This window comes from Lactuca serriola, chromosome 5 (genome assembly GCF_051521515.1).
Source record: "Lactuca serriola cultivar US96UC23 chromosome 5, Lser_US96UC23_V15, whole genome shotgun sequence".
Lineage (NCBI taxonomy): Eukaryota > Viridiplantae > Streptophyta > Magnoliopsida > Asterales > Asteraceae > Lactuca > Lactuca serriola.
The window spans coordinates 272,436,358-272,447,724 of NC_136412.1; the positions used below are offsets into that span (position 1 = coordinate 272,436,358).

An 11,367-nucleotide genomic window follows, 5' to 3' on the forward strand; every position below is an offset into this window, starting at 1 on the left:
TCGCTCTATCTTAAATTCATATTTTACGTCACTCGACGTCGTGCCGGTTCTGTCGCGAAACTTCGACAGGTCATAACTTCTTCGTTATAACTCGGATTTTGGCATTCCTTATATCTCCGGAATCCTTGTTTCAACCACTACAACTTTATGCAAAGATATCGGACTTATCTCACACTTTAATTTTGACGCTTATTTTATTCCTAATTCATTAAATTATAATAATTAAGAAAATAAACACATAAATCACATAATTCACATAATTCACAAATAATACATTTTTTATTATTTCAAATTGGGGTTACAAAGGTTAACCTAGACTATTACATTGCTAAAAATGGCAATCCCAGAAACACGGGCGTTACATACTATGTAGGTATTCATGTATTTATGTATAAACAATTTTTATCATAATTATTATCAAATCTATGATCAATGATGATATGAAGACAAAAAACTTTAGAAGATGCTCTATAATGGCTTGCTTTATCAAAAGAAGATGGTCATTGATTACAAACGACAATTGTTTCAAAAGATGAATGACAACCACTTTCAAGGACAACCACTTACAAGTAATTATTTATATTGATTGGCCATGGGTTCTTACGGTGAAAAATATCACTAGATGATTTGAAGACTTTGAAGACTCCAAGATGATTATAAATAGAGACTATCCTTTAGTTGAAGACACAAGAAAAATTTCATTCTCTAAAAAATGTTCATCTCATGTCTAAAAAATCTCCAAGAGTCTCTCTTTCTACTAGTAGATGTTCAAAGTCTTTAGATTTTCAAATAATTCTTTCTCCAGAAGTATGTACTGATTGTAATTCAAGCCTAATTCAAGAAGGTATTATCTAAAATATTTTATCGTTGTGTTGTTTTTATTTCTCTATGATAATTTCATTTCGAGTTATTCTAACTATTAATTCTACAAGATTTGAAATTTTTGTTAAAATAGTACTCGTTTTTAATAATCAAATTCATGCTTAAATCATTTAATTATGTCTAACAAAATCTTGATGAATTGTATTCCTAATAGAAATATTCTTTTAAAAATACAGCAAATCCAAGAATCTATAAATAACTCTGAGCAAAATCTTAAAGATTCTTATAAACTACTAATCAAGGTACAAAATTAAACAATAATCATATTCATGATGTTAGACGGTTCATAAGAGCAAGTATAAAAATTCGTTACAAGCAGATACGTTATCTAAAAACAAAACTATTTGTTTTCTAATTGATTATTATCTCTAATCTCTAATTGATTATTATCTCTAATCTCTAATTGATAATTTCATTATCTCTAATATTTATTATTATCTCTAATCTCTAATTGATTATTATCTCTAATCTCTAATCTCTAATTGATAATTTCGTGAGAAAAAGTGGTATGAGAGCCAAGAAAAGTTTTTAGGGTGGTTATGCATGATATATTTACTTCAAATTTATTTGATTTTGGTTTATATATATATATATATATATATATATATATATATATATATATATATATATATATATATATATATGACATAAAGTTATTGAGGTAGACCTAGCATGTAGATAAACATTTTCACCATTCAAATAGTTTCTTTTAAGTATTTAGTTACTATTTTGATGATGGAAGAATATGATAATATGTAGTATAAATATACATCAAATGTGAAAGAAATAAATATACCATCTTGAATACAATCTTCTAAATGTTGAAGAATCCTCTCAATTTAGTTTCTTTTATTTTATAATGCTTTAATTTAATTTTGTTAGTTTTAGTTTTAATTACGTCGAAATCATAACACGTTATCAACATGAAAAGTCTAATAAGTCAAAATCATGTCTATCATACTCAAAGTACCCATTACTTAATAAAAAAAGTATTTATTATAAAACAACCATTTAAAACAAATAAAAAAATTATTCGTTATTAACGACTAATAATATATATTTATTTTTTGTCAAACCATTATTTATGTATTCTAACTATTATTTATGTATTTACATTATGAAACTAATTTTTATTTATGTATACTAACAATTAAATTATGCAATTAATTTTTATGTATACTAACATTTGTTTATACATATCCATATTTATATTTTAGATATTCTTCATAATTTTATTTAAACATTTACTAATATTTATTTATGTTTCTAATTAGTAAAATTATATCAAGTAAAAAATTATGTACTAATTAAAAGTCTTATTAAATGATTTATAAAATACACACACACACACACACACACACATATATATATATATATATATATATATATATATATATATATATATATGCAACGGTTATAAACAGTAAAAACAACGGTTATCTTTTCTATTATAAATAACATCACTATCATATTTCTTTCTACCACAAAAAGGAGTAAATTATTTCACTTTTCAAGGTTATCAAGATCAAAATAATTCATCTGGTTGTGATTCTCGCAACTATAATGACCATGGCACTTAGCCTTATATTTTTCAATTTCACGCCGAATGTATTTTATCTTAATCTATTTTATCCTTTCTTAGTCTTGTATGGGATGATTCTTCTCCCGCTACTATTTTGTGGAATACATATTGAAATAAATGGATTTTAATTCTCATCTTGTTATTTTGTTTAGATTTATAGTTACAACATGTCCAACATTGCAAAGCTCGAGTTTGCAGCACTTGAAGTTAGTGGGAAAAACTATGTGTCATGGATGATAGATGTAAAAATACATCTTGAGTCCATGGGAATCTCAAATGCTATATATTAATTTAATAATTGTTTGGCACAAGACAAGACAAAAGCACAAGTTTTCTTTCATAAGCATATTTATGAAATGTTGAGATTTGAATATCTTGATATTACTAATCCAAGTATTCTCTGGAATCTCTTAAAAGAAATATTTGATCTTCAAAAGAAAGTTATATTTCCAAATGCTAGAGATGAATGGAGAACACTGATGTTTCAAGACTTCACGAAAGTAAATGAATATAACTCAGTTTTGTTCAGAATATGTTCACAACTCAAGTATTATGGATAAGAAGTTACTGATGAAGACATGTTGGAGAAAACTTACTCCACATTTCATGCAACAAACATTACATTGATGCAACAATATCGGTTGCAAAAGTTTACAAAAAACTCTATTTATCTATCTATCTCTCATACACACACGTCTTCATCATTCCACCTTTCCTACAGTCATTATCGTTTCCTTCTCCCTTCGTCACCTTGCCTACGGATGGTGATCGCTCCTCCGTCTTCATAGTCGTTTCCTTCCTTCGAGATCGTGTTGACATCTCCTTTCCGCCTCCAAATTAAGATTCTAAATCAATGGAAGAGACTATCATCACGACCATCACAAATCAGAAATCGACACAACAGTTTGAGACATAATCGGTGGAGCTCTCGATGAACCTCGTCTCTGGTACAAAGCATATGTCGGAGCTTATATCGACTTTGGAGCTGTCAATTATTCTGGTAGTGCTCAGCAATAACCAAACCATAACACAAACACGTCACCATATCTTCTTTCTTGCCAGTTATTTATCATGATTTTGGCTAAATCCGCCGTACCTTATCGTGATTTTGTTTGGCAACGACTTTGAATGTAGTAGGATCATTATTGAATTTGAACGATAATGGTTTGTTCTCGTACTCTTACGATAGAAACTTGAAAAATAGTACTCGCCTTCTGTTTTGCATTACCGGAATCTTGTTGAGAAGATTATTTGTTGATAGAAACTTGAAAAATAGTACTCATGTTATTGTTGATGAGATTCATGAACGATATATGTTTTATTTCCATATTTATGTTCCCTTTTTACAACTTGGTTTTCTTACTTACTACAATATTATACAATATCATGTATGTAGTGATTCACATGTAAATCACAAATGAATCGTATATGAATTATATATAATTCACATGTAAATCACAAGTGAATCACATATAAATTATGTCTATATACACACATCATTTTGTACGAGTGTTTTTCGTTAATCATTTTTTTTTAATTTTCTTGTGAATATCACATTATATAATGTGAATCTTACATTATATAATCATATGTAAATCTTATATGATATATACATATGTATTTTTGTGAGTGTTCTTGCATTGATCAGTTGTTGTTATTATTATTATTATTATTATTATTATTATTATGTAGATTTAGAAGAATATATAGAAAGTATTGAAAGGATGAATGTGAGAAATTGAAGAAAATATGAAAATCTCGACACCAAGACATAAAAACGCTTTTAAATTTTGTAACATATTATGTTTTTTATATTTTACTTTGTATCAAATAAAATACTTATACTACTGTGCTTTTAGATTAGTAAATAAAAATTGTTTTTTTAATGATTTTCACAAATATTATTATATAAAAAATATCATATATGCATTTGAAAAAAATAAGCATATATGCTCTTAAAATGTTGATTTTGTTGGTTAAAAATATTATTAAAACCAACAACAATCAGGTGATGCCACGAGTACTCTAAAAATAAAATAAAATAAAAATAAATAAAAAGTTGTTGGATATATAGGGCAAGTAAATAAAGCAAGGTATGTACATGTACACGTTAACATGTACATCTATCTCGTGTCGTTTTTTCCATTGCATCTACCTCTAAATCTAAACACCCATAACCCACCCAACCCCATTGTACAACATACTTTTACTACACATTTTCTTTTCCTAATATAACAAAAGAAAAAAGAAAAAAAATCCCTACATAATACCGATGCAAGTACAACTTCCATTTTTGCATCACATAATATATAATAATAATTGCCAATCAATCGATCCTTAAACTGCAAAACTTTATGGAAGGAAAGTCTCTCTACCCTTGGTCACTGACGAGCTTACTGGATTTGGATATTATCGACTTCTGTGTGTTGGTCTGTACCTATTCAGAAGAGAAAATAAAATTAAGTTGGTGGGAGGTTTGGAAAGTGGGATTTATGAAGAAAAGGAAAGGAACGTACTTTGGATAGTGTGTTGATAGTACATGGGCTTTTTAAGCCATATGGTTCCTGGGAATACCATGAGGTTGGTTTTTGTGAGGCTCTTTTTTTCATGGGATTCCAAGGCTGTGAATCCAAATCCATCCCTCCACGTGTCCACTAAACTTGGGATGGCAGATACCACCAGCTTCTCAACCTTCAATGACTTTAGCATCTGAAAATCATAATTTTCGTTTATGTAAAACGAATTACAAATTTGGTCCCTGGGAGTGTGGTTACTCCAAGTTACAAATACTTTATTTGTAAATATATACTATTATAGAATAAAATACGTTATAACTTAGAAAATAATTTAATAATATGATATTACGAGTAAATTACAAATTTGACCCATGGACCAAAACGAAATTTGTAATTAACTCTAGAATTTAGCAAGATTTAATATAAAATAAAATCTTTTATGTCGAATAAATTAATATGAAAAGATTACCTCTTCAATAGCATCCATGAGACGCCTACACATTCCCTGACGCCGATATTTGCTGCATGTTGCAATTAAAGGCATCTCCGCAACATTTACCCCATGAATCCTGAACACAAATTTCAAATATAGGGTTAAAAAAGGTCAAAGGGCAAAATGGCCATTTATTATTCAATGCTAGAAAATATCACCAATTTGTATACCTTAATGATGCTACACAAAGTATTATGTCATTTTTCTCCAAGATCACTGTATAGAACCCCTCATAGTTGAGACGCGCAAATTCTGATCTGAAAGAAAAAAAAAATGAAACGAAATAATTATCTCCAAAAGGTTGTGTTAATTAGTGAAAAAAAATTCATGAAATGGAAATAGTGTTCAATGTTCACCCCCAATTGTATAAAACATGTGGGATCATATCAATGCCTGTTCTTGGATCCACCATGGGAAGAAAACACTCCTCCATAATTGTAAGTGCAACTGCCAGTTTCAAATTGCATTCAGCTTTCAAAGCAACTAAACGTTGAGCAGAATGAATCTTTTGGTCCCCATGTATGCATTTCAGAAGGGTCCACGAGAAACCATCGGAAATGGAATTCATAATTCCAATCCGGGAATGAAGCCCGGAATAAACCTATAAAAAAAAAATCAAGATCAAAAGTTATTAATAATGTCAAATAAATTCACAGATACCAATTCGATTCTTACCTCCTTGCAGCTTTCCCCACAGAACCACGTGGTTGATAACATCAAGTCTCTTTCTATTCCGGTTTCTCCATGACATTCCTCATGGTCTGTAAATAAAAAATGTTGATTTTTTAACCAATTTGTTTTAATTTTAGATATTGACAAGAAATAATAAATGATTTTATATTAAAATTTTACATTTATGTTCGCATTGCAAACATTTCAGACCACCCAAACTTGAAGGCTCGTTATCATTGACCACATTCCCACAAATCCAACAAGAGCACTTTGAACAATACCAATTGCCTTCAGGTAGCTCCTGGAAAAAACAAGACACATAAAATGGGATACAAATAGCCAAATAAATTAAGAAATAAAGACAAAAGGATTATGAAAGTAAAAATATAAATGAAGGGAAAGCAACACACACACACACACACACACACCTGTACACATAAGCATGTTAGATGAAAAGTTGAGGGGCAATTATCACAGCAAATCAACTCACCACCATCACCACACAGCCCACAACTGTCATCATTTTCATCAATTTCCTCCACCTCAACAGTCCGCGTGGCACCTCTCCTAACCTTATACTCAGCTGACCAAGCTTCCAGCTGGCACAAAGTGAACGACTTCCCAGACTCCATAAAAAGATTCAAACACGGGCTTTTTAGGTCAAACCCTGAATGAACCTTGAACTCAGAAACCGAAAGCAACTTCTCACAGCATTTACACAAAATCCCATTTTTGGTAACCAAACCATCTTTCACAACTAAATCATCTACTGGATTCCTGTATTGAATCACTTCATTTACACGAATAACACCAAAATCTATCAACCAGGACAAAACCGTCCTTACACCAAGACCAGACCACCTTCCTTCCATGTGATTTTGACCAAACTTTGTTACACTTCTTGGACGCAATACGCATCTTCCTTTTGTACCCTTGTATTTCCTCTCACCTTTTGGGGGACATGACTTTTTCTTTATTATACCTCCGTTTTTTAAAATAGCTGAAAGTAAAAGGTCGTCATCGTTAAGATGACAATTCCAATTCACTTTTTTCTCTTTTTCATGTCCAGAATGGTTAATGGATTTCTTAAACCTTGATTTTTTACAGCTTTCATAACTTTCTGTATTGGTTTCAGTCATCTCGGATATCTTTTTTGATTTCTTGTTTTCTCTCAGTGAAAAAGAAGAACCACAGATAAATTCGGTGTCGATGTCGATGTCGATGTCATCATCATTAAGGTTGTTTGTTTGACACGAAACGATATCTGAAGAAAATGGAAACAGCAAGCTGACATTATCTTTCTCATGTTTTTCTGTAATCTTGGAAGGAAAAACAGTATCATCGATCGAATAAAAATCCACCACACTTCGTGTTGTTTTGACTTGTTGACCTTCTTTTAACCTGCGAAGGGTTTTGTCAATAAACACAGCTTTTGCAAAAGGATCAAGTAAATACCACCAATGAGCTAAAGCAGTTGAAGGTTCCAAATTTCTGAGTTGTTCTTCTATTTCCACTAAAGTATTGGTCAAATCAGTGTGGAAGTCGGTCAAACTAGTCCACTGTATGCCATCACTCTCACCAACAGCATAATTTGCATCTTCAATTAGTTTCTTACCACAATAATTCCACGCCCTGTGAAATTCCCGAATCGGCCTTCCTTCAGGAGATTTAAAAACATATTCTCCATGCCCTTTACAATGAGTCACCCTATGACGCCTCCCTATAATCCATTTTGCTGACCTAAGCAGACGATGAATGTGGTAACGCAAAAGTGGCCTAGGATCTGAGGTGGAATCTTTTGGGGGTATTAAAAGTTCATCTTCATCGATTTCCACAAATGAAGAATCTTTCCATTTTCGTTTAGTATGTCGAATCGGTTCAGGTTTGGTTACTAGAAGTTTGCTGACATGGCTCTCTTGAGAAACAGGTGATGCAATGGCAGCAGTTACAGTTACATTTACATTTACATTTACATTTACATTTACATCTTCATCTACATCTACATCTACAGCATGTCCTTTTTGGTCATTTGTTGTGTCCCCAATGTCTCCAAGAGCTCCCTTTAGTAGATAGCAACTTGACTTAAAACCTTGACCAGATGATTCAACTAAACGACATGTTACAATTGTAGATGATTGAAATAAACAAGAGTCAACTTCTTTGTTGACTACTTTTTCTAAATAAGGTTGCTCTTCGAGTAATACTTTTCTTCTTTTAGCTTCAACATTAGGGTCGTTGTTTGATAATATAGTGAACTCCTCCTCTTTTGTGTTTTGAAAATCTATTTGAGTTGTCATGACTGAATTGTCACTGTTGGAACCGAATGATACGTCTTTAGGCTTCTTGTTTTCATTTTCAAAAGTGATTGCTCCTGTTACAACACACTTTTTGCTACTTTTACCACTTTTGTCCCCGAAAAATACTTCTCTGAAAATGGAATCTTCGTCTTTTGAGCCCTCGAATTCATCATCATGTAAATCTTCGATACCTCGGCTGAATAATGTTTTTAGGGATTTGTTGCAGTTTCCCTTCATTTTAAGTGCCCCACTTGAATCCTCAATCTAGTTTTTAATAGAAATGAAAAGCTTTATGTGTGCGCATCAAAAAGGAAACATGGTCATAGCTGAATTTGGAATGACCATTTAACCAGAAATATCACACCCTCTGCATTCTGCAATAATACAAGACCAAAAAAATAAATGATATATCTTAGAACAATATCAGATAATAAGATTTACTAGCTATCATTTAATACTTCATGCATAGACTAATTAAAGCAAGACTCTTTGAAGTGAAGTGTTACGTATGCTCCAAGCAATCTAAAGTAGAAAAAAGTTGACATTTTTAGTTGGGTATGAATTTAATATTGGCAAAAGAATTTCAGAACTCACAAGTGCTTATCAACTTGATTAAAGGAAAAACAATCATTAAACCCATGCACGCCCTTAAGGTATTAACTCAATGTAAGATCCCCTCAATTTTGTAAGAAGAAAATATATCTATATATACAAATTCACTTTTCTAGATATAATGAATATACTAAAACCTTTGTAGGAACTACTCATTTCATACACAGGTGGTACGACATCTGCTTATGTGGGTCACACTAAATTACTTATTTTTTTTATCTATCTGTGCATGATTGAAGTGATTCATGCATCATACACATTTAAGTAATTTAGTGTGACACATGAGCATATCTCTAGTACCTGTACTTGCTTGATGCAGGAAGATGAGGTGGCCACTTTAAGGATAATGATTGTAACAAGAGCATTACTTGGCTAATGGAAAAATGCATATGGACATATGGTGATACCTACTGTAACATTCATTTTGCAACAATGACCATAGGTATACAAGAGTAAAAGACCAAAAGCTATTGTAAAAAGTTGTGACTTGTGACACTTGATATGAAGCTAAAATATTTGTTTGATAGATAACAATAACTTCAGAATGTATCAAAAATCTTTAACATGCTACCATGTGAAAACTAAATACAGTTGTCAAAGTAAACAGTCAACAATTTAAACTGGTTTCCAATATGAAAAAGGAAAACCGTGTTTCCTAATACCAAAGATTATATGGCATCTCCAAAGAACATATAATATCTCCAAAGATACATCATAAAGATTTTATACCAATCACACAAACACAAAGATATCATGGTTCATACAAAAGCAAGATATACCATTACAGATTTAATACCAATCAATTTTATATGTGCTTCTCTTATTTGCCTAGCCAATGTGTGCCATATCCTAATTGATAATTCCACTTTGCAAACTTTTGATGGGTATAAAGAGTCTGTCATCCAGCTACATTGTTATACAACCGGGAAGTTACAAGGCAAGACAAACTCAATTGTTACAGAACTAATGACTATAAGTTTGTGCGATATCAAACTGATAGAGGATTGAGTTGCGATCATATATAACACATTCATGCATTAAATATACAAGAAACGAGCAAAACACCAGACACACAGCTGAGAGATTTACCAGGAAAGGTAAGTAGTAAACCTACAATAAAGATATACCATATACAACTCTAAAACCTAGATGAATTTTTTCTTCTGTCACAAATTTAGAATTTATAAGTCAATTTAGGGGGAAAAACAAATGAATTCATAAATAGATCGGTAGCCAATCAATTTGTGCCAAGAGAGGAGCTAGACTTCTAGAAATAGAAGTCGATTGACGAATTCATTGTAAAAGGAAAATCAAACAAAGCCGCTGAGAACATCTACACCTCGATTCTATCAAATAAACAAAATTTCCAGAATTCGGGAGATAAACAACAGAAAATCACAAATATTTCCAGCATTCCTCAGAGACACACAAATCGATCACAAAACCTCTAAAATAAACAGCGGGGATCAAAACAGCCACGAATCGGAAACGTACAGTAAAACTGAGCTAAAATTGAAGAAAAATCGAACCTCTGGAGCGCAATTCAGCATCAAATCAGAATCTAGGGTTTGCAGATTTCCGAGAATCTTCGAGAGATAGAGCACAGGCAACAAAAATGAGGAAAATTCACCAACTTTAACCGTTACGTTGATCTGAGAACCCTATCACACTTCTCACGAGTGTTGAATGGAGGAAGCAAAGAAGAAATGGCGGAAGGATTGGGCTTTGGGTAGCCCGAACAGCAGTGGTGCTTCGTGGCATAACAGATGGCAATCATGCGTCACCTTTGTCTTTGCTTACGCAAATATTTACATTTTTTTTTTCAAATTTTCAACAGGATTTCATTAATACTTTGAATGTGCAAAGATAATTTGTTTCAAATTTTCATCAATTAATACTTTGAATATGTAAAGATAATTTCTTTGTCTTTAATCATATTATTACAACTAATATTTTATAATAATTTCTTGATTAGTAAAGATCATTTAGGATACAATTAATTATGTAAAGATTGTTTAGGATAAAATTAATTATGTTTTAAGCTGACTCCATACCCGTCATTCCGCCCCTGGTTTTGTTGTCTATATTTACTCTTGTACCGTTTCACCGACTCACCGCTTCTACTGCTTTTTATATTCTTTTTTCTCATAGCTCATCTACCGTGTTTTACTTCTCTCGTTCGATTTCTCATCTCTTACTTATTTCTTCGTTCAACGTTACCCCTTCTCCACTTCCTTCATCACTACAAATGATCACTTCATCCTCTGCTTTGCTCCATCAGTTACGATTGTCAACGACACCACTCATCGAACC

General features: G+C 31.7%; 1 protein-coding gene across 1 annotated transcript; it reads right to left on the bottom strand.

Annotated features, from left to right (window-relative positions):
* Window positions 1-4,512: 4,512 nt before the first annotated feature.
* Window positions 4,513-10,790, bottom strand: LOC145054320 (increased DNA methylation 1-like). Its single transcript, XM_079002480.1, has 9 exons — window positions 10,584-10,790; window positions 6,574-8,816; window positions 6,326-6,446; window positions 6,149-6,234; window positions 5,830-6,074; window positions 5,644-5,730; window positions 5,450-5,549; window positions 4,981-5,173; window positions 4,513-4,901 (listed from the first exon to the last, which is right to left on the bottom strand). The coding sequence occupies exons 2-9, from the start codon at window positions 8,677-8,679 to the stop codon at window positions 4,858-4,860; spliced, it is 2,982 nt and encodes a 993-aa protein (XP_078858606.1). The 5' UTR covers window positions 8,680-8,816; window positions 10,584-10,790; the 3' UTR covers window positions 4,513-4,857.
* Between the last annotated feature and the right edge of the window lie 577 nt (window positions 10,791-11,367).

Excerpts from the sequence above, each read along its gene's own strand:
- LOC145054320 (XM_079002480.1), bottom strand. The coding sequence starts at position 8,679 with ATGAAGGGAAACTGCAACAAATCCCTAAAAACATTATTCAGCCGAGGT. Across the intron at positions 6,235-6,325 it reads TTTGCAATGCGAACATAAAT|ACCATGAGGAATGTCATGGA; the intron begins GTAAAATTTTAA and ends TTTTATTTACAG. Across the intron at positions 5,174-5,449 it reads TCATGGATGCTATTGAAGAG|ATGCTAAAGTCATTGAAGGT; the intron begins GTAATCTTTTCA and ends TATGATTTTCAG.